The sequence below is a fragment of the Aplidium turbinatum genome, chromosome 1 (assembly GCF_918807975.1).
Source record: "Aplidium turbinatum chromosome 1, kaAplTurb1.1, whole genome shotgun sequence".
In the NCBI taxonomy this organism is placed as follows: domain Eukaryota; kingdom Metazoa; phylum Chordata; class Ascidiacea; order Aplousobranchia; family Polyclinidae; genus Aplidium; species Aplidium turbinatum.
This window is the reverse complement of record NC_137472.1, coordinates 15,431,580-15,455,662: the sequence shown is the minus strand read 5'-3', so window position 1 is coordinate 15,455,662 and position 24,083 is coordinate 15,431,580. Positions and strand designations below refer to the sequence as shown.

At 36.8% G+C, this 24,083-nt stretch overlaps 1 protein-coding gene across 2 annotated transcripts; it reads left to right on the top strand.

Annotated features, from left to right (window-relative positions):
- Positions 1–6,235: 6,235 nt before the first annotated feature.
- LOC145778829 (uncharacterized) lies at positions 6,236–18,376 on the top strand. 2 transcript variants are annotated; one of them, XM_082590417.1, is made up of 5 exons: positions 6,236–6,495; positions 7,422–7,466; positions 7,679–7,699; positions 12,334–12,502; positions 18,015–18,376. In XM_082590417.1, the coding sequence occupies exons 1-5, from the start codon at positions 6,246–6,248 to the stop codon at positions 18,061–18,063; spliced, it is 534 nt and encodes a 177-aa protein (XP_082446543.1). In that variant the 5' UTR covers positions 6,236–6,245; the 3' UTR covers positions 18,064–18,376. The 2 variants fall into 2 exon arrangements, with proteins under 2 accessions (XP_082446543.1, XP_082446546.1); XM_082590420.1 differs by lacking the exon at positions 7,679–7,699.
- The last annotated feature ends 5,707 nt before the right edge of the window (positions 18,377–24,083 follow it).

Genomic DNA, 24,083 nt, shown 5'->3' with positions numbered 1-24,083 from the left:
CCATCTTCCATTCCATCTTCCATTCCATCTTCCATTCCATCTTCCATTCCATCTTCCATTCCATCTTCCATTCCATCTTCCATTCCATCTTCCATTCCATCTTCCGTTCCATCTTCCATTCCATCTTCCGTTCCATCTTCCATTCCATCTTCCATTCCATCTTCCATTCCATCTTCCATTCCATCTTCCATTCCATCTTCCATTCCATCTTCCATTCCATCTTCCATTCCATCTTCCATTCCATCTTCCATTCCATCTTCCATTCCATCTTCCATTCCATCTTCCATTCCATCTTCCATTCCATCTTCCATTCATCTTCCATTCCATCTTCCATTCCATCTTCCATTCCATCTTTACATTTTGTGATTTCCGCGTTGAATATGCCACAAATAAACCTAAAAACCATAGGCCAAGTTTAAGCTAAAAATTTAACAGCAGTATTTTCCTAAGGATTACGTACCGTTTGGTGTTAGAACTAGAAGCGTAGATTGAATTTATAAATACAGAAAGAAACAACACGTAGCAAAGCTAAAGAAACTGTAGTAGTAATCTACGTTGAAGAAGATAAAAAAGTAACGAAATACTTGAGAAGCATCGCGGACAATTGGTGCAATAAAAGCAGAAGTTAAAGTCATCATCATCGGGTGATATGGTTAAGCTAGTTCTGAGTTTCACAAACAAAAACACTAGTACTGATGGGTGGCAGCCACAAAAAATTGCATAAGCTGCATTGCATGTATCAGTAGCTTAATGGCAACAGAAAGAAAAAACACGCAGGAAATTAAAATTGCAACGAATAAAATCATTCACCCTCATCCAAGTAAGTTGAGATTTCAAAGAGATAAGATAATAAATTCTGCCACATTACAAAGTAAGTTATTACTGTATGTAACTAATATTGATAAAGAAAATTAGCCTAATCACGGGTAGCGACATGGCAGTAGGATACGCGTCAGGTAGCGGCATGGTAGTAGAATACGCGTCAGGCAACAGTCCCGTTGGTTTAATAAAAACCGAAAATAGAATTATTTCAGCAAACAACGTAATATTTTGCATGTCGTGATAAAGCGTTGGAAAGTTTATGATGGAATTGGGATGGAATAATGGAAGATTGTCTTCCATCCTATCATCAAGATCTTCCATTCCTTTTCATCCTTGACATTTTCCATCTTCCATCTCAAAATATGTCTTCCATTCCATTCCATCTTCCATTCCATTCCATCCCATCCCATCCCATCCCATTCCCTGCTACCATGTATGGGAATTGATAAATTTGTTGTCTTTCTATCCTGTTGTTTCCTGTTGTATCCTCTTGTATCCTGTTGTATCCTGTCTTTCTACATGTATCTGTTGCACCAAGCGCCAAACAGCAGACCATCTTCTTGTGTGCACTTAGCTTATTACCCAGTGCAACATTTCAATATACAACTTTGTTGCAAAAGCATCTGTTGATCTGTGGTGTATCAATCAAACTTAGAAGGCTCGATAAAAGAAAAAAAAACGCTATTGCAAGTCACACTAAAAGTATTTTTGTGTAGTCGATTTTTAATTTATCAAATCCCATTAAACGCATTTTAGCTAACTGCAAGTTATAGTTTGACGATCTGAAAATTTTTAGAAGTTTAAATAAAATAATCAAAATTTTTATTGTTTCAATTCAGAAAACACTTCTTGTTTGCATTAGAATTCGACAAGAAGGAACTTTGCTTTACGCTACTAAACTGTAAAGCTCACATTTGCAATACGCGTGAGCGGACATTTTGACGAAGGAAATTTTTCCGAATGGACAAATTGCCGAAAGGACTAATTGCCCCCAAGTCTCGTTACTATGCAAGCAGTGCCTTTGAACTGGTAATCGGCATTTATTCCTTTCGTCAATTAGTCCTTTCTGCAAAAAGAGTTTCGGCAAAATGTCCAATCGGCAAAATGTCTTTCGGCAAAATGGGTTTTGGCAAAATGTCTTTCGGCCAAATGTCCGGGTACAGCAATACGCGTTTGCAAATTACATCGTCGTCAAAAACATCCAAACAAAAATATTGCAAGGTTTGTTATTTTAAACTTTCACATCAACTGATGCAGGCTCAGCGACCTGAGTTAGCCGTATAGAGTTTCTGCATGTTGTTTGCGATTATTTACTCCGCGGGGTAAGTACTTTTACTCTTTTTTCTGCTACGCTAAACCTTCATGCTTGTACAATTAAGGTTTTGGCTAACATTACGAAAAACTAATACATTTGTTTTACCAAATATGTAGTCTTTTATGGTATTTACAGCAGGTAGCTTCTTATCTGTATGTTATCATTATTGAGTAATACAACACCACCGCGATGACAGATGTATCACGGGAGAGTTGAGACGTTATTGAAGAACACCTGACAATCTTGCACGGAACACTGGTGTTTTACAGTTCATTGGTTAAATATCATAACAGTATGACCTACAGTGGGTTATGTTCAATGTGAAGTTGAAATTGAAGTACATTTCTGAAGTGCATATACTAAACTTAACCATCTTTGATTGAGCAATCAATATCTTTGTTTCTATTGTCTAGACAAGTAGTTTCCCAAACTTTTTTGTTCGTGGAACACTAACGTTATTTAAGTTGACAAGAAAACCACCATGATGCATCAAAACTATCAAGCAAATATAAGCGTTTTTTCATGTTAATTGTGCTTAATGAAGTTGTTTATATTTGAGCAAAATCAAGCAAAATAGAAATAACAACAAACAGTTTAACAGCAAACAAGAAGTTTTAGTGAGAGGAATTCCATTTGTTTTTTTAATGTAACCACTCTGAAAAGTTTAGCTTAATATGTGATTGTTAGGTTTCTATATGATGCAGAGTCCAACCTGGAACCAATCATGTGGTTTTCGTATGTTGATATGAGAATATTTATGTTTAGTTTCATGCTTCTACTTGAGAAAAGGCTTAACTTACATATTCACCCATTTTTGCTTGAAACTACGATGAAGAGAGTATAAGTAAATAAAATCAGTCGGATTTGGAAACTTGCAGGGGCGCGGGAAGTAGGGGTGCTCAAGGGGCTGCAGCCCCCCTTAGAGCTAATTCATCCCCCTGGAATTTTCAATAATTGCTTCAGCCCCCCCCTGGAAAATGTTGACAATTTAAGGTACAAAACATATTTTCAGAAATATATTTGAACAATAATTGCTACGATGAATCGAGTTTCTGTTACATGTGGTCGCGCTCATCATTCGCAATAAAATGTCGTTAATCACAGGGAGCTATACCTTGCAGTAGCGGTACTAGCCACCCTCCCTACTAACACGGCGGTCCATCGTTCATTGGACATCAATCTGCAATAGTTACATTTCACGCGTACTTCTGAATATTACAATAATACATGATATTGCTTTGTCATGTCTGAAGATAGAAGATAGTGCAATAATAAAAGAAGCACTTGCAAAGATGTTCGGCTTGGTAAAACAAGCACGCACGACGCGGCTTTATTTTGGCTCTTGATTTGATTATTTAGGCTCTTGATTAGAGCTGAGCTTGATCGAAGATTTTACCATGCGGATCTGCTTACAGCAGCCAACAGAAAGAAGCCCTTCTGAACAGTGCAAACGGTGAGGATTAATCTGATACTGAGATCAGCTTACCCTATGCCATTAGAAAAGATCACCTAAAAACGGAACTTACCATGCTCAGCGATGATGTAAGTGGAAAAAATGCAAACTCCGTTGAAAGGTTGCTGAGGTACTATCGCAACTAAACCATCAAACATTAGATCTTTTTAAACAAACGCGAAAATTCGTGGAGCTCTGCCTTTGCCTACCGGTTACAGATGCATCATCAGAACGTTCTTTTTCTTCTCTAAGACGCCTGAAAACGTGGTTGAGAAGCTCAATGACACAAAAAAGACTTACTCATCTTGCGTTGATGCATGTCCACCAAAACACTTTGGACACTGTAGATGTCAAAGAACTCAAGACACAGTTCATAGAGAAAACACCTGAGCAAAAATCAATCTTCGGAAGCGTATGAGAGCTCATTTCTACAAACTGTCGTTTTCAATCACTTTCTAAATTGTTCGTTTTCATTCTAATTTTCTGAACAGCTGCTTTGTTGTTGCCGTTCTTCATTTGTTACAATTTACAATGTGTGTGTTTTGGCGTCGATTTTTACCCAGGAGGGACCGAATACCCACCACCAGGTTGAAATCCTCTCACACATAAGGGGGGTCTGGGAGGCTAAGCCCCCCAGAAGCTGACAACACTACGGCAGCTTCAGCCTCCCCTAGAGAAAAATAGTTCCCGCGCCACTGGAAACTTGTATAATTTATTAATAAAGGTATCTTCAGTATCTTATTCATATTTGAATCTTCGTCATATTTGAATAAGATACTGAAGAAGCCGCATTTACGGTGCTTTATCAATAAATTATACAAATTTCCAATTTGCTTGACCTTATTTACTTATTATGCTTAATCGTTCGTTTGTATCCTAGGATCCTTGTATAACTTTTCATCCTCAATAACATCGGGAAACAAGAACATAAGAAAGAGACCATTTCAAGAACTATTTCATTACGAAGAAAGTATAGTTTTGGAACATTTGCTGAACATGAGTTTAGTATCTACATTTTTGGCTTTTTACTTTCTTATTGTATTAACTACGTAGTATTTCATCAAATCCTTAAGATTTTTATGAAATCCACTTAGAAAATCGCTGGCCTGGACTAAAGTTTTTCAACTCGTCTATCAGGGCGAACCTTTACTTTGTCTACTTTATTATATAAAGAAGCAGAACATTTATTGGTAATTTGTTTTCAGTTTATTACACAAAAAGCAACGTATTTGCTCGTTAGTTTGTGCAAGTAATTCAAAGTGACCTACAGTAATGAGTTTGTTTTAATATGCATTGATGACAATAGTGAACCAACACCTTAGAAAAGAATTTTTCTGCATAAACTTTGAAAACAGGTTTAGAATATTTTGGGGTTGCTAAATCAAAATATGAAGCCAGATTTATTTCATGAAATGGTTTGATTGAGGTCAGTTGCATAAGACGTTGTCTTATTTACACATAAGCGATTGTAGTACTGTAGACCCAGTAATCTGCGCCAGAAATGGTAAAATAGCTGAATAATAAATTATTGTCAACGCAAACTACTAATAAAAACAAATGACAAGCTAAAAACAATAATAGGCTATTTGCCTCAAATCACAAAAACTGCAGCATAAGGTGAGCCTTTCAAGCTATTGTTTACCACTTCCTTCGCTATAGCACTGTAGCCTACAGTATATCAGGCTCAAACCCTAAAGATAGTAAATGCAACGTCCGTTGTGTAACTTTTTGGAAAAATAACAATGTTCTTGTCATATCTAATAATCATATGTGGTGAAAGAAATTTTAGCTCAGATTCGGATTCACCTTTCCAAAAGTAACTCAATTCAGCTTTGTAAGTCCAAACAACAACAAAAAACAACAGCTTTTATTTTTTGACATGTGTGATCATAATAATCAACAATTTCAATCCCCAAGAAGCTGAAAAAGTTAAATAATAAATAAACAATTTTTGCTTCACTTATTTTTTAATATTATTTGATTGTGTCTACAAAATCATCAACTTCGCTTAGATTATTCAACAAACCAATTGAATAAAACCAGTCAGATTTGGAGATTTGTGCAATTCATGTGTCAATTCAAAGCGGTCAATTCAAAGCCGATACAGATAATTACGATAAAAACAATAACCTTAACCCTAATACTAACCCTAACCTTAACCCTTCGTTTTTAATCATCGGCTTTGAATTGTTGGCTTTGAATTGTCGTGATACCCCACTCAGTATTTTTACTGTGCTTTTGTTGATTCCACTAGTTAAATTTCATTACTTTATTAATTAATCTACTTGTGCAAAAATTAACCGGTAAAATCAACCAAGAGCACTATAAAAATGCTTAGTTGATCTTTAGCAAGTAATACCAATGTTTCTGTTTTCTTGTGCTTTTCCAGATACCGATACTGAAGAAGCCGCCTTTGGCGGCAGTGAAAGCTTTATCAACAAATTACTCAAGTTCCCGAACCGGTTTGATTTTATTTACTTGTTACGTCATTTAAACTGAATTTTTCTCAAGGAACAAGATCTTGAAACGTCAGCTACTGTAAGTGGGTCAACATAAAAATAAATAATCTAAGCTTTGGCTTATCGCAATTATCGCATGAAGACAAAAACATGCATAGATTGATTTTTATTTGTTGCAGATAAATCTACAGTAGTGATGTATCTTAAATCTCTTGCACTCCTCTCTTTATTTGTTTTAAATTGCTGCGCACAAGAACAGTTAACGTGTTTGCGATCAAGTACGTCTTCAAGCGGAGCTTCCGTTCTTGAAAATGATATCACTAGAGGGCGCATGCAAGGTCCTCCGGGCAAGAGAGGCGTTATGGGTGAAAAGGGATGGGTTGGCGAGAAAGGAAACAAAGGAGAACCTGGCATTCCAGACAATGCCGTTTTGGAACAACTAAGAGGTGACATATACAGTAGGCCTACAGTTGGTCTTTGTTTGAATAATATTCTTCTCCGAATGAAAAGCATCTTCTACAGAAATTAGATTGAAGTCCAATTTTAGATCCCCATTATCTAAACGTTGCTTGGAGTTCAAACGCTGTGGTAAATAATTTCTCATTCAATAGGCGTCAACACGGAGTTATTATTAAACCTGTTCATAGCTGGTGTTTCACCTGACAGTGGACACCTGACAGTGGACACATTATCGTAGTGCATCGTACAAAATAAAAACAATTTCTACTGATAGTAAATTTTTAAAATGTAAAATGTTTTCAATGGATCTCAGTTGACGTGAAATCGTCAGAATACTTGAAGGCCTTTCCCCACACTTTCTTGACCAAAAAGAAAAAGTTACCAATTATGTCACTCGGCACTATAGTATGAACGACAAAATGCCACTAATAAATTATAGGTTTACTGGTTGCTTGTTTACAGGTAATGGGCAATAGTTTTAATTTAAAAAAAATAATTCGAAAAAAAAACAATATTTTAAATGAAAACAAAATTAAGGGGTGATGAGTTTTTGTTTTTTTCTTCCAACCGCATGTTGATACTTCAAAAGCATCATAAAGCTTTTATTTAAATATTTGCAAAACGTTGATGTACAATTCTTCAGAAATACGCTAAACGAATGAAATGAATAAAACAAAATTCACAAAAATGAAGTAAAAAGAGTGAACTCCTACAAATAGTCTCAATACTGAAACCAATCTACATGTTTTATTTCAAACTTTATCTTTTGACTTCTTCTAAAGAAGGTAATTGTCTCAACTAAAGTTGAGACAATTGTTAATATCAGCCACTTATTTATGGCATAGCGATGGGAAAAGCAATATGTTACATTCGTTATTATTATGCAAATAATCCAAAGCAAATTTCATTTCAGAGGAAATAGCAACGTTAAGAAGACAAGTGGAGACACGACACACAAGTAACATTAATATTTCAAATCGTTTAGAATACTAAAATTAAAGTTTGCTTATTTCCTTTCAACCTAATGATTCATCAACCTAATGAGTTTTTGATTTATCAAATGACTTAGGCTAGTACGAGTAGCCTACTTAAATTTTTCACGGAAAGTTTTTCGTCACAGAGTTTAAAATGTAGTGTTAAAACTAATTGTTGTTTTGTTAACATTTTCAGCAACTATGGAAACCAGTGGTGGTAAGAAATGACTAAATTTGATGCATGTAGATTATTTTTATTCTTTCTGTACAACGTTGACATTATAAGTCGTAATAGTTAAAAAATATTTATTATGAATAAGGGTCAATTGACTCGTTATGGTCTACTGGCAAAGTATTTTGTCAGTAGACCATAACGAGTCAATTAATTAAAATTATAGTGTTTTGTCAATATTTTTACTTTAATTTTTCAAAGACTCTGATAGTGTTAGGGCAAGTAGGCTAATATCGCTTTTATGATCAGCAACAAAATAAAACTGAACTGACAGGGTTCCGGTTTCGATAAGATATTAAAGGTATTTTAAAATTCGTTTTAGTTGTGTAAATTTTTAGTTATTAGTCAGTTTCATTTCCAATAGTTCACAACTCATCCGGCCATCTTTGATCATAATCATTATAATCATCATTTGTCGTTTCTAAGCTGAAAGTTGGCTGTCCACTAGGGCAGGGTTTCCCAAACTTTTTTAGCCCACGGACCATTATTTGTGAAATTTTTTGGGCCACGGACCACTAATTTTTTGTAAATAACTTTTTAACTGCAACGAAGCTGCAACAAGTAAGATTTACTATACTGGATAGCAAAAGCTTTCGAAATCATTTAAGTTGTAAAGAACTGCTGCAATTATCTTTGACAGGGTAAGTACTACACAACGTATATGTGTGACGTTTTAATTTCTTGTCATATCGCCACGAACCACCTGTGCAGTCGTTGCCGACCACCAATGGTCCGCGGACCACAGTTTGGGAAACCCTGCACTAGTGTGATGACTAAATTTTTTTTGAGGAAATCGAAAACGCCTGTTATGGGAAATGATGAACTTTTTTATGTGTACCAAGAATGTGAAATTTTTTCAAAAACCTCCCACACCAATTGATATTTCTGGCATCACCTAAGTACATTTTTCTCCTTTTTTACTCTTCATACATTGTTTAAACTTGTTACAGACTCCTTACCATACTAAAAAGGTGGCCCACAGTATGGTGCAGATTTTGAAAAAAAAAATTGTCGAAAAAAGTCAAGGGGGTCCAGAGATTTTACCCTTTTTGTCATTATTTTTTACGTCACTTAAACCGTAGCTTATGATTGGTTGGCGGTTTCATTCTAGTCAATTTCAGTGGCAGAATTTCGACTTGTTAAAGTGGCTACCAGGTGACTTGGTAGTTTGTTAGTTGTTACATTTTTACCACTAGATGGCAGTAATTTGTTTTTTTTTAGTGTAAAACTTGCAAAATCCTCAAATCGACTGCATGATACCCATATTTATCGTATATTTCCATGTTCTTTTGCAATATTTCAATATAATCAGTAAAAATTACACTACTTATTTTTCTAATGTACTACACTACTACACATGACTCACAATCAGTTACTTAGTAATATGAATGGCAAGTTGTATTATTGTGACAAAATCATTTAGATGCAGTACAGGTGCACAAAGTATTAATACACACAATATTTTGTCCTTAACAGCTTCACAATTTGTTGCATGCAACAAATTTCACACTCAAATATTTTTCTTTGGTGCATTTCTTATGGAGTTCTTCCATCAGCTTAACAGCTCTTTCAGCAATCATATTCGAGCGAGGGATGTCGAGAACAGAGCAATCCTGGTTCCAATGTGTTTTCAAACATTTCAGTGCACTGTCACACTTAACATAAAACATATTTGTTAAAGCCTAATTTACTGTTGGTATTGGTAGTCCGGTATAACCTTGAACTATTTCATAAACATTGTTTTGGCTATTCAAGAGTACAAATTTGATGAAAATGATGCTTTTATGATATAAATAGTACCGGTACCATAAAGTTACTTGAAAATATCACTAGTTTTACTTACGTTGATTCCTTCAACAGCCAATAACAATTTTGGGTATGCCTCCTCTGAGTATCTTTGATCAGAAAACCATTGCTCTTGCCATCCATTAGCAATAAAGTGACATGGGATTTCTAATTTTCCTCTCCATTGCGGGATCAAGAAGTATGCAATTAAAGTATAAATTGCTCTTGAATTCCATCTAGCATTGTGCAAAGAAGGTAGTTTTCTCCATTTTATTTGAGGAAAAACATGATGCAACTGTAAAATTATGAATTTTAAATTGATTTATTAGAAGATGTATCTTTAGTAATCTTACAGCACAGCATGTTCAAATTTTAGCTCACCTTATAAAATTGAAAAGAACGACACAGCTCATATAAGAATTTGAAGTCATCTCTCCAACCAGGATTTTCATTGATGTTGACACAAACTTCTCCACTGTAATATCTCTGCAATTCTTCATATCTTTCGGAGATATCATCAATAAACTTGTAACTCAGAGTTGGTTTGGTGGAATGTTTGCTGACAAAAAAATCCAAGACATTCTTCAGAATTCTGTCCAGTATATGGTGTTGACAACCAATATATTGTGGTCGATCCAGTTCCATCTCAACCATTTTTGTTTGTAATTTCACCACTACACCATTTAGTCGACCAGTATTCACAGCGGTTGTGTCACAAATAATCATTTTGATACTGGACCAGACTTCATATTCATTCAAAATTTGTTTCAATTCATTATAAATATCTTGAGCAGATCCACTTTTGCACTTTAGTATTCCAAGTTTGACCTCATTTGTTTCTCTTTGGAGGCAAACCACCTGAAACTCCTTTTTTGACTCATTTTTTTGAAAATAAGCTTATTGATAAAAAAAATTTACCGAAATCGCTTAAGAATACTTGAAGTTGCACTAATTAAAAATTTTCCGCTAGAGGCGCTTTTGCGAAAAATAATGACGAAAAGGGTAAAATCTCAGAACCCCCTTGACTTTTTTCGACAATTTTTTTTTCAAAATCTTCACCATACTGTGGGCCACCTTTTTAGTATGGTAAGGAGTCTGTAACAAGTTTAAACAATGTATGAGGAATAAAAAAAGGAGAAAAATATACCGAGGTGACGTCAGAAATATCAATTGGTGGGGGAGGTTTTTTAAAAATTTTCAAAAAAAAATTTCACATTCTTGGTACACATAAAAAAGTTTATCGATTCCCATAGCAGGCAAAAAAATTTTTTTTTAGTCATCACCCTGCTGTCCACGTCACGCACACTGACTAAACATTTTGCTTCTCCAATGCTTGACAAGTCCGCTCACTGTTTTACATTATTTCCCCAAGCTCGTTTCTTTCTTTCTCTGCACCTCTTTCTTTTCACAATTCCTTTAAAAACCTTTTGCTGCACCTGTCGATCCTCTCAAATTATGTCCCGCAAATTTCATGTTTTGTTTTGCTATCAAATCGTTTTTCCATTTGTTTTGCAATTCAATTCTTTTTGTAGTTGTTGCTTCTTTGGATAAAGAGTTTTTTATATGGTTGTTTTGGTATAGCCTACTTCTGCAGCATAAGAGTTGTAAAGTTTTATTTTTTTGTGAATCATGTTGCTGCAAGCTAAGCCCAAGTTTTACATGACATGATTGGTTTAGCATAACATGATAACCCAAAGTCTATTTTAATTATTTCACTGAAGCTCATCTGCTTCAATCATTTATCTCTTTCTTCTATCAAATCTTCTAAATTTTGTTGATAGTCTGTATTAATTTATAGCCACATTCTTCTGCATCAGAGTTGCATACTTAAAGACCCACTTGCTGCACTATGCAGCACGTTTGAGTACACATGAAGACGGTCAGATTGAGAAAATATAACAAAATATGATACTTTAGAATAATGACAAAATATTTCCTACTAGGCTAATTGTGGTACATAGCCATGAGCATTAGGGTGGCTTGTTTTTGAACTTTTTTTTTAAATTCTCTCGGAGTAGTGGGGAAATGGTGCCAATGAGTGAGAAAACGCTCATGACAAAATTTGAGATTCGTAAAAAATTGTCTTCAGCCTCCTCATGGGGCCCAAAAATCGAAAAATGGGATCAAAACGCATTTTTTTTCAAAAATATTTTTAGTTTGGGTAGATACAATATTGTTTAGATATATCTAATTCGCCTGAGAAAAAAAACATTGGAGTCATTTGAACTATTCCTTCAACTTCCTCACAGCTTCTGAAAATTTTCATTTTGATGAAAATTTCGCATTTTTGTTTGTGGTTACATGATACATAATTGCGTTGGACATTTTTCCAGCTATAAAACGTCATTGTATTTCTCTTTATAGACCTGCCCTGAGCTGTTGCGTCATTTTTTAATGAAATTGGGTTAATTTGGTAGAAAAATGTGACGTCTTTTATTTAAATTTACGTCACTGACGAAGTTTGTATAGTTATGTAACCACAAACAAAAATGCGAGATTTTCAGCAAAATGAAAATTTTCAGAAGCTGTGAGGAAGCTGAAAAAATAGTTCAAATGACTTCAATTTTTTTTAAAGGTTATTTAGATATATCTAAACAATATTGTATCTACCCAAACTAAAAATTTTTTGAAAAATATTGCGTTTTTGACCCCATTTTTCGATTTTTGGGCACCATGAGAAGGCTGAAGACAATTTGTTACGAATCTTAAATGTTGTCATGATTGTTTTCTCACTCATTGGCACCATTTCCCCACTACTCCGGGAGAATTAAAAAAAAAAGTTCAAAAACGAGCCACCCTAATGAGAATGTCTTTTAATTTTCTGTTGTATTTAGCAACCAGACCTCCACTGACAAGATTAAACGACGGGTGGATTGGATTGTCCAACGGCTATCAATACAAAGTATCGAGTCAAACTCAAAATTATGAAGCGAGTAGACGGTTTTGCAAAAGTAAAGGAGCTAATCTGGCAGTTTATGGCATTCGAGATATTGAAATCAGAAGGTGAGATTACTGAACAAAGACGGTTATTTTTCTTAAATGTATTAACAAAAGAAAAATGATCGAATCGCAATTTCTGCAACAAAATACACAACGTAAGATTGTTAAACTCAACACTAGAACTAGAACAAACGAAGCTGTTGTTCGCTACCCTGCCAGAATGAAATGATACGAATAGAACAGAGTACTGCCTCGCGGAGTACACGTGACAAAAGGAGTGCAAAAGTAATCAAGGAAGCATGCTAACTGCAGGCATTTGTGCATCCCCCCCAGCTCGTAAGGCGAAACTGTAGACTTACGAGCTCGAACCCTTGATTACCCATTGACCAGAGGATGCGTCTAAATCCAATGCCGGCCGTCGGGACCGCGTAGAACGGCGCAAAACAGGCGATTTTTCAATATGAGGGACTCCACTTGTGGGTTTGGTTGGTTCCACTGAATCGAAAGGTAGCGGCTGCTTTGGAGGTTCCGGTGAGTGCTGTGGCTCACAAAGCTTCGGGCTTGAGGCTGGTGTGGGGCAGGAGAGTGCAGGCGGACTGTGATCTGCATCGAGAGGCGACATCGGTGATTCTCCAATTTCTGGGCTAGGGCCTATCTCGAGATGCGGAGGGTGGGCAGGGCAGTAGTCCATTTCAGGAGGCTGGGCAAAAGAAGATGATGGGAGGCTCTGTGGGTGAGCATTGATGTTTGGTTGAAGAGGGATGGGATCGGCACATGCTTTAGTATGTGGAATTACTCGCAAGAAACGTCGATTCCGTTTTGTGATTCTGCCCGACCCGTCAACTTTCACTACATATTTGTCATGCGGCAACGTTTCGACAACCATTCCCACTTTGTCCCATTTTCGAGGATAGTTACCGTTTTGGTTTTGGATAAATACGCGGTTTCCACATTGTAAAGTACGTAAAGGACGAGTATGCTGAGACAGCGCCTTATCGGTTCGACCAGCTCGCAGACGAAGGGCGTCTTCCTTTGCCTTCCATGTATCCCGCCATGTACGACGAATGTGACGATTGGAGAACTTGACTAGGCGGTTTACAAAACCGAATGCGTCGCGCAGAGGGTGACCGAACACGATCTCTGCTGGAGAGATATCACAGTCAGGATCAGGTGTGTTACGCAACTGTAACAATGCACGTAAGAAGGAATCGTTGTTCAGGTCTCCGTTTGGACTCACATTAGTCATGAGCAAGCGTTTGACAGTTTTGACAGCCACCTCAGCTCGACCATTAGATTGAGGGAAGTAAGATGACGATATGCGGTGCTGCACACCCCAATTTTTAAGAAAGAGTTCAGTAACGGCAGCAGTAAATTCGGGACCCCCATCCGTAAATATTTCCTCAGGAACACCAAACGTGGCAAAGTACGAGCGCAAAAGTTGAGTCAAAGCAGCTGCTCCTGCGGCACTCGATCCTGATGGCGTGGCAAATACATCCGACCACCCCGAGAATCTGTCCCCAATGACCAAAAAGTGACGGCCCCCATAGTCAAAATAATCTGCAAAAATTTTCTCAAACGGTGTAGCTGGGGGATCACATGGCGTCGGGGGAGGAGCTGCTTGAGATGGAGCATTACGATTACATGATGTACACGAATCACGAATAGCATGGATATCATTAGTCATACCGGGCCAAAATACTATAGCACGTGCCCGTCGTTCCATGGCAGACACACCTTGATGACCAGCATGCAACGTTGAGAGTACTCTAGGCCTAAGCGATGGTGGTACAACAATACGATCATGATACAGAATAACGTCGTCTTCAACAAAGAACCCGTCACGATAGGGGAGATATGGGCGAATGTCACCGGTGTTGGGAAAGGTGAATCCCGTTTCAATAGCTACCATTAACTTGCTAAGGTTTGGATCGGCGGCTGTTTCCCGAACGACTTCAGACCATTGCAAGCAAAAGGTATGGGCGGCATCTGCCTGTATGGTAGTAACCAGCGCCATTTCTGCTACATTGATGTTCCCCTAGAGTTGGGAACTTCGGGGATAGGGCACCTAAATGCAATAGTGTGTCATGAGATAAGTATAACTTGTCAACGTCTTGACTGATGTAAATCATGCTCCGACATTCAACATTGCAGCCGTGCGCTGTACCCCGAATGATGGCACGAAATGCTCCTGTAATGGAAATAGTAGAGCGATTTGCAGCTATTAGGTTTGGTGCGGGTACAAGGATCTCTTGTCCAAAGCCGGATTGCACAAAGTTCTTCAGTGACCATACATTTATTTGGGCACCAGTATCTGCGATTGCTGTTGCTTGTGCTATCACGCTAGTGTAACTGCCATGATGACATGAGTCATCCATAGATATGTCTACCCGAACTGTGGGATGTTCTCGCATGCGGGATGGTGTCCAATGCCCTTTTTGGAATGTGTAGTGAGGACCACGAATTGTTGAGCACATTGGGTCTCGGGCTACGATGTCAGTTTGTGTTGAGGCAAATGTGCCTATTTGAGGTACAGTAGGTGCTGCACAGAGTGCTCCGACTGATGCATCTTTAGGAGGAGCGCCCCATTTGTTTTTATGACGAGATGACCGAAAGCATTCGAGACAAAGTGAATAAGGCGTAGTGTTCCAACCTCTGGGGCCTTCTCTGTAACGATTGAATAATCTATTGCATTTAGGGCAGTGAGTTTGTTTTGACCAATTGGGAGAGGAGGGTGCTGCCTGGATGTGTCCACGGTCTCTTGGAATAGGGCTTTGGATTTTCTTGCGCTTGAAAGTCGACACTGCCGAAACGTCATGAGATGGTACCGCATTGCGAGCCATTTCTTTATTCTCGACAAGGGCGATGATATCGTTAATGGGAATCGACAATACTTTGTCCATTCCCATCATGTCGCGACGAATCTCATTCTCAGAAATTCCACTGAGTAGTGTGTCTCGGATCATGTGATCTGTATAACTGACTGTCAGGCCGCAAGAACATGTAGTAGTAAATGCACATATATCCGCTTTTCCTCGAGCACGAGCTGCAAAAGCGCGAAATTTTTCATCGCGCATTTGGTGCATAGCCATAAACTCTGTCCGTAACACCCCTGTGGCGACAGGTATAACGGCCAGTTGCCGCATTGCAAGCAAAAGGTCATCTACAGGTTTACTCACTGTTTCAGCGTCAGCTTGGAGAAGGCTGTCCCCTAGGGCTTGGCCGGTACATTGGAATAACTGGGCTGAAGCTGCTTCATCAGAAATTCTGCAACCTTCTTTGAAAGCCTTCCATCTTCTGGTGAACACGTTCCATTCTTCCGGAGAAACTCCAATGTCTACAGTAGGTCGAATAAGCTTCGGACCAAGGTTTTCGGGCGCTGGAACGTTGCGCGTCGTAGCAGCATGACTGTACGTGTGACTTTGCAGCACCACACAAGCAACCGCTTCGGGCACGTCGGCTGTTTCAAAATTACAGTTGGGAAAGGCGCATGTTATCACCACCATTCCACAAATTTCTTTAGATTAACCTTATCCTATTGCGATTCGATCATGAACAAAGACGGTTATTTTTCTTAAATGTATTAACAAAAGAAAAATGATCGAATCGCAATTTCTGCAACAAAATACACAACGTAAGATTGTTAAACTCAACACTAGAACTAGAACAAACGAAGCTGTTGTTCGCTACCCTGCCAGAATGAAATGATACGAATAGAACAGAGTACTGCCTCGCGGAGTACACGTGACAAAAGGAGTGCAAAAGTAATCAAGGAAGCATGCTAACTGCAGGCATTTGTGCAATTACAACCAATATTTGCTTTATTTGCTCAAACACTCTCAACAATTTTATTACCTTTTAAAGCTTCTTTAAACAAAAGTATTTAACGTCATTAAGTGCACACAATCCATTGGCTGCTGTGCCTGGGCAACTTGACCTTACCTGACCTGCGGGACCTCAAACGCAATACGAAGAAGTGCACCCCTTAGATTTTGTTAATTTGCTGTGTTGTTTATTTAAACATTGATTTAAAACATTGCAGACTAAGAGTCAACATTTCATCATTAAAAAAGTTATTTTAAAATCATTAAAATAGTTCAAACAATCCAGATGACCTATTTAGTTTAGCGATTGCATTTGCGAAAAAAAAAACAATTTATCAAAGAATAATTATTAAACTCTCGGCATTCAGTTAAACTTTCGAAATTTAGTTAAACTTTCACACTTAGGCTACTCATTTCAAAAAACGTTTTTCATTTAGCAGGACTTTTTAGGAGATTCTGAATAGAAGTTGGACACTGAGGATTAGGCCATTCTTTATCAATAAGTAACTGATTGAGGACATACAATTTAATTACGAGTTCTTCAAAACAGTCAATAAATGCATAGACCCTACAATTTTTTTCATTTCTGCAAAAATCCACACCATTGGACAGTTTTCCCATTCTTACTGGCATCCAACCTGCTAAGCTTCGTCACGAAGAATTCCCTTTGTTTCTCGATCAAGTGGCATTGGAGTCCAGCCATCTTCTCCATTACAAGATCTCTGCTCGCCCAAACGAGCACCCCTGAAATTAAGACAATGAAATTGAGACACCCATTCGTGCCAGCCGTTTAACTTCTGATCAACGAAGCTGAAGGAAAAAACATCTCTGTAGATAATTGGGTGAACACCAATAGAACTTTAATTGGAAGTCAAACACCACCAGACTTCATTTGTTCATTTCCGATGCCGACACTCGTCCCACCGGCCTGACACTACAAAAAATGGTGTGGGTGCGCCTCAACTGCTTTCGCACGGGTGTCGGATTTCCTGCTCGACCATGCACCAATGAGAAATGGCTTCTCTTTCTTCTTATGAATGTGTGTGCTGAGGAACAGACCGCAGACAACATCATCAACGATTGCACCATCTTCAATCCACTTAATGGAGTGGAAGGTTTGCGTGTCTTGAATGATGAAACAAAACACTGGCTGCTTTCTAGTAACCTTCCAGTTTAGTCGGGTAGGCTACATCGTAAATATGAGGTGGTAAAAGGATAGACACTCAACCCCAGATGCTAACATGACGACGACAACTTACTGTCATTGTTTGAATTCTACCCAAGCTATAACTTTTAGAAAATGATGGCTAAACAACCCTAATGTTAAAAAAGTTAACAGCAGCGAAGTGAGCACTCATTGCACAAAACATGATGCTTCACGTTGCATTTAAGCTTTGTAGAAATACTAACATTGCAACAGAATTAAGCAAGTTGCGGTCTAAAACTTGTGCCAGTTTTCTCCATTCATCCCTACTTGGAATTGCTTTTAGGCAATAACACCAAAAGAAAGCTTTTCTCTGTCGGTCTCGGTGATTTGGCCTGCCTTAGTGCTTCAGACATAATACATACAAAATGTCCACAAGTACCTTTAAAATGCAAAGATAAAAATTTAATCACTTAAACTTTTACCCTTAAACATTTTAACGCAGGTTAGTATTAAAAATTTTCCTCAGGTCAAGGTAAGCTGTTTGTTTTCCTTTGTACGAATTATGCTGCTTGTTGTAGTGAGCTGCAGGTTTCGATTTTGTTTTTAGGACGATCAAATCGTGGCTTTTCAAGCAGGCGATATGTACATTGGAATGAACGATATAAGTTCTGAAGGAACCTGGAGATGGATCGATGGCAATCGTGTATCTGATGGTGAGGCTTTATGGGGACACAGTGGACAACCAGATGGTGGAACTCGACACAATTGTGCCGTTATAAGCTCTGACTTCCTCAGCTACGATATTTCATGCACTGGTTCAATGCGAGCTTTGTGCGAGAAGCGATGGAATTGAACAACAATAAACTAGATAGACTTTAAAAGTAATATCGAATTTATACCAAAATCAATCTTGAAAGATAAGGGGAATAAATCGGTTAACCATATGCTTTGAGTCTAGTTAATAAATAATTGAAACCATACAGGACGACTGAAACTCTGTGTGGAGCATCATGTTGCAAATGGGTCTCCACTACATGGCCGAGTAGTGACAGCGTTTAGCGAGTGTTCGAATAAGAAGAAGAAGAAGTTCTTTTATTTTGCATCATCAGCACATGCGAAAAAACAAAACAATACAAGATTACAATGTGAGCTAGGTTGTTTGCTGATGACGATGGGAGTGACAGAAGGACCGAACTGGTCATCGAGTCTGCCACACCTGAGTGGTGTCATGGCTTATTTAAAATGGAACGGTGTCGAAGTTGAACGCAAATATTGATTGATTGATATATTGATTGATTTGATTGATAGATATATATTATATACAACATAAAAAAACAATACACATACGAAATTTAGCAGTGCGATATACAAAAAAAACAAAAAAAAAACAGAACTACTAGAAATGATGCAAAAATACAAAATGGCATATACAATATACATACAACACAGCATACTGGTAAGACAAAAGCAAATATACAGTAATTAGCGAGATACGGTGAGAATAAGTAGAAGCAGTTTGATGGTACTATAGGCTATCAGTTACTTATACTCAGACATTAAGTGCAGTTTTAATTTTTTAGAAAACATACTAATTGTTTGAAATTTTCTTAGCTGTTCCGGTAATTTGTTCCAAGTGTTTGTTCCAAGAAATTTAATTGAGCGTTGACCAAGCTTTGTACGCATTCTTGGTTTGAAAAGCATATCTTTCTTAGCACCTCTGGTATTATAGTTATGAGTTTCCTTACTAGGACGAAAGTACTCAAAAAAAATTGCCGGTAGATGTCCTTTATTGCTTTTATAAACAAACTTGCATACTTCTATTAAAAACATGTCTTCGATTTGTAGCAAGTTGCTTTTATTGAAAAGAGATTTGGTGGGAATTCTGTCCTTAATCTTGGTGAAGTTTAAACAGCGAATGATGCGATTGTGTACTAGATTTAAAGGATACAGTTCCGTTTTAGACGCACGACCCCAACAGATAATACCATACATTAGATGGGAGTGAACTAGAGCATAGTAAACTGCTCTTAATGTCTGGGAATTTACGTACTTTCTTAATCGATATAGAGCACCACAGCTTTGAGAAAGTTTTGTTGAGATTATATTGATGTGCTGTTTCCATGATAACGACTCATCAAATGTTATTCCTAAGTATTTGTAGGTGTTTGTGCGTTGCAATCTGGTATTTTGAAAACTTATTTCTAGATTTGAATTTTCTCGGACAAACTTTGACCCAAACAACATGTATTTGGTTTTGCTTACATTAATTGTTAACTTGTTTGTATGCATCCAGTTTTGAATCATTAGGAGGTTAGAATTCACTTTTTCTTGCAATCTAGTAGGGCTTTTATCCTTAATACATAGTAGTGTATCATCAGCAAACAAACGAGTCTCAAATTCAGAAGCATGATTAAGGTCATTAATGTAGATAATGAACAACAGTGGACCAAGAACTGAGCCTTGGGGAACACCACATTTGATTTCTTCATATTTAGAATTTGTAGTACCAAACTGCACAAACTGGTAACGGTGATTTAAGTAAGACTTTAATAAATTATAAGCATTTCCTCTGATGCCATAATAATCTAGTTTCTTTAAAAGGATTTCATGGTCAACAGTGTCAAATGCTTTAGCAAGATCAATAAAGATACTACATGTAACAAAACCATCATCACAATTTTGTATTAGTTGTTCATAGATATCCTAGATGACCACTTATACTGATTGATGATTTGCCATAAGTTACAACTTGTTACTGTAGTTGTCAAGTAGTTTAAGTTCAGAAAATATTTTGATTGTAAGTGGATTCGACAAGTTGGTAGAATTTAACTCTTGCAACCAGGGCCTCCGAGAGAAATCAGGACTGGTCGGGAAACAATATGTAAAACGGGCCCCACGTTCTTTTTTTCAGCAAAAATAATAGCAACGAATTTGTATCATACGTTGTATCATATGTTGCTGAACTTGGTCTACTTTCCTCAGCGTGAAATTGAATTCTATTTATGTTTAGATGTTAACAACGTATCAATATGAAAAAAAAACTTCTTTCAATATGAAAATCAACAAAAATCACTTGACTACACTTTCAGCAAAATTGCTAAGCTTGTTCACTATTTTGTCCAGAAAAAGTTACAGAGTCGTATACTGCCAAATATTTTCATCTGCACATACTGCTCCATATCCGACACTGACTTTGGTGACTGGGCGATCCTTGACCAGGTGATCGACGTCCTGAATGATGGATTCGCAGTGTGGGGATCTAGGACTGCTGAAAGTATCCTGCCTATGTAGTGTTTGGGCAGTGCGGGCGTGTTTGCTGATGACCCTGTTATCCATTTTTGTCTGTTTGTTGAATGGAATCTTGAAAGAGCTGTTGTTGAGTCGGTGATGACGTCTCCTCTCTTTGACAAGTCTACGTGCCAGTAACCTATTTGTTCCAATCATGATGCAAATCTAACTTATTGTAGCTGGTAACTTTAGTATAAGTGGAGAAAAAATTATAAGCACACAATACAGGCAATGAAAATAGCTCAACAAAGCATTCAATCCATTCGGACCTTTTGCAATGCAAAGTTGCGGGTCACACCGTCAAGTCATAAAGATTTTGCAACGTCTGATTTAATGCACAATAGCACATTATGCATAGGCTGTTCAATCGGTTTTGAGCGTGGCCACGGTTTTGAGTCGTGGTGAATCGTAAACAATTTTTTACAAATTTGTGTGCCCTAAAATTAGGTTTTCAGTTCGCAACCGTTGGAGGTACCAGTTTATATCAAAAATTTTCAAAACAAAAAAATATTTAGAAAAGTGTTTTGAAAGTTTCCACTGGAGATAAAAAGGTGAACGTGACATTAAAAGCTGCAGAAGTGGCCTGTTTATATCTGCTCTAAGAACACTTTTTATTTTAGGACTACTTGAATAATTTCATAATCAAAAAACTCAATTTTACAATTTTGTTGTAGTAGGGGATATGTGGGACCTGTTAGACATTTTTTTCTTTTTTGCTCTCATTTCTTCATAAAAGTAAGCTTTATTTTTAAAACGTACAAAAGTTAATTCTTCAAGTCTCTTAACTCATTGTATAATAGGTCCAGGACGTTACTGTTTAATAGGTCCTTCAAGGATTTATTTCAAAGGTGTGAAAGAAAAACTTGGAAGTTTGGCGACATCATCAGAGCAGGTCACTAAAAAAGCCATTGCCGTTGTTGATTATAACTGGAGTTGAGGTGACAAATACCAAAGACACATTTTCGAAGTATTATTTTATGTAGACTCTTTGTTGATGGACCTAAAACGAAAAAACATTGTTGTCAGTGATAAAATCTTGTAATTGCAAGCTATTTACTTTGTATGCGGTTGAATAATCACTTGATTAGCTAAGCAGTTTCAATAGAAAGTGAATGTAAGAGCGTATTCTTTACATGGTAATTGAAGTGAAATTATTTAAGTGTTAATGTGACAAATTATGCAATTCGCATGTCGAATAGTTTTTAATTATTTTGGACTTTCCTTATCTTAAACGTTTTGGCATGTATTTTTGGATCATGGTTCAGTTACTCTTGATTCTGTTTTTGGACTATGCTATATGCTTACGAAAACCCGCAATCTTAACTGTAAGAATGTCTGATACGCTAAACAGTATTGCCTGCAAGACGTGAAAAGTAAAATGTTTTGTTTTTCAAAAAAATGTTATATTGGACTGTTTTAGACTGTTCTTTTTACGCAATTTCTGACCAAAATTTGTTTTTTGCTGAATACTATTTTTCTAGACTTTTTACAGGGAAAAGTGCTTTCAGAGTTCCATTGAACATAACTTACGTCTGCATGACGTAAGTTATGTTCAATGGAAAGTTGTCATTGAAGTATCTTTCTCAAGTGCACAAACCGAAGTTTAAACACTCCATGTTGGATCATCTAATATCTTGCTCTTATTGTCTATAGACCTCAAACTGAAGTTTATTGACTGAAGATTTGAGTAAAAGAACTGCTTAAGTCCAAAATAAGACTTTTGAGAAAAAGCAAGTTAAATTTTTTTTGTTTGTTATATCTATTATTTTTTTATGCAAACACCAGAGTATGTTACAGCAAAATTAAGTCGTATTTAAAATCAAAGGCATTGACTATTACAGTAGGCAACATATGCAACATATTTTTGGTGATAATTTAATTTTCACAAAATGCGATTAAAATAGCTCAATTCCTAAAGCCAATTCCTACAGGTGGTAAATGAAATGTCAATTATGCAACTTTTGGAACAACGACAATATTTTTATCAGATCTCAAAAATCTTACGTGACAGCAAATAAGAAATCGTAGCTCAAATGAGGATTTGCAACCACAAAATTACATTGAATTATTTTTTTTAATTTGAAAAAGTAAGAAAAAAAGAATTTTTGTCGACATGTATAGACACATTTTTATACACAGCCTACGACAAGATGCAGCTTAAAAATTGACTAAAAGTCGATCTGTTAGTAGCTTTAATCTTTAGCATATAAGTTGATAGTTTGAGTATTACAGTAGTTAATAAATATAGATTTTGTGCATGTTTTGTGCGATTTTGAGTTACTTTTGTGCCATTGTTACCATTCAAATAACTGACTAGATTTGGGCACTTGTGCTGGAAATCCAAACAGCATCTGGCAACACTGGTAATTGCAAGAAATTTGTCATTTTTTAACGTAAAATTAGGAGTTTTGCAGTGATTTGAGATTCATTCTCTAAGCTATCGTTTTTAAGGGATATAAAGTAAAACTAGTTTAAATTTTAAAATTAAAATTGCATCAACCTTCAGTCAGGCTTACTGTTCGCACTGTGTATAATGTATGTAGATCGCTATGTGTAGCCTAGGCATCATCAGAACAATTAAACTTTCCGGACTTCAAAAGTGTTATAAACAATAAATAGATGATATTCGCTTTGTTTGACTGTGTCCTGAAATCCATCAATTGAGCTCACCATGCCTCTGCGAAGAAAAAAAAATCAAAATCAAGAAACGTCAGTTCAACCCTCGGTATGCGCAGTTCACCAACATCAGACCATGATATCTTGCTATTTAGTGGTAGCTAAATACATTATCTCGATGCAATAATATCTGAAACAAATATCGTACAAACATGAATTGGCATTTGGTTCCGATGTACTGTACGTATTCATTTTGAAGTAGATCTGCATCACAATCACAAGTAGATCTGCATCACAAAGCGAAAGTTTTTTTTTGCATTCTTTAAATTTGTCAACACTACTTTTGATTCCAGAAATATCGTGAAAACGTTAAGCTATATTAGAGTATTGTGAAAAAGATAAACATGTAATCAGGTACCGCTTTGGTTGATGTGAGCAAGACATTTTAACAAATACCTAGATTGCTATTTTCAAAGTTGAGATATCTATAACTCTCACGTTTTTTCAACGCTTTTGATATACGAAGTAACGTCATCATAATGAGTCACTTCAGTGCACATACTGATTGAATTGTGGCAAAAAGTTTAAGTCACTACATAAAAGAGTTATGATACCCGGGATGCAAGCTTGTGTCATGTTTAACTTTAAATCGTTTCATTACCTTCATTTAAGTTTTTGTAAAAATTTAGTTTTTAACGGTTTTGCAATAAATTTTGGCACATCACAGGCTTGCAAATAACTATTTTAGTCACTCAGTTAATATTCCTACCAG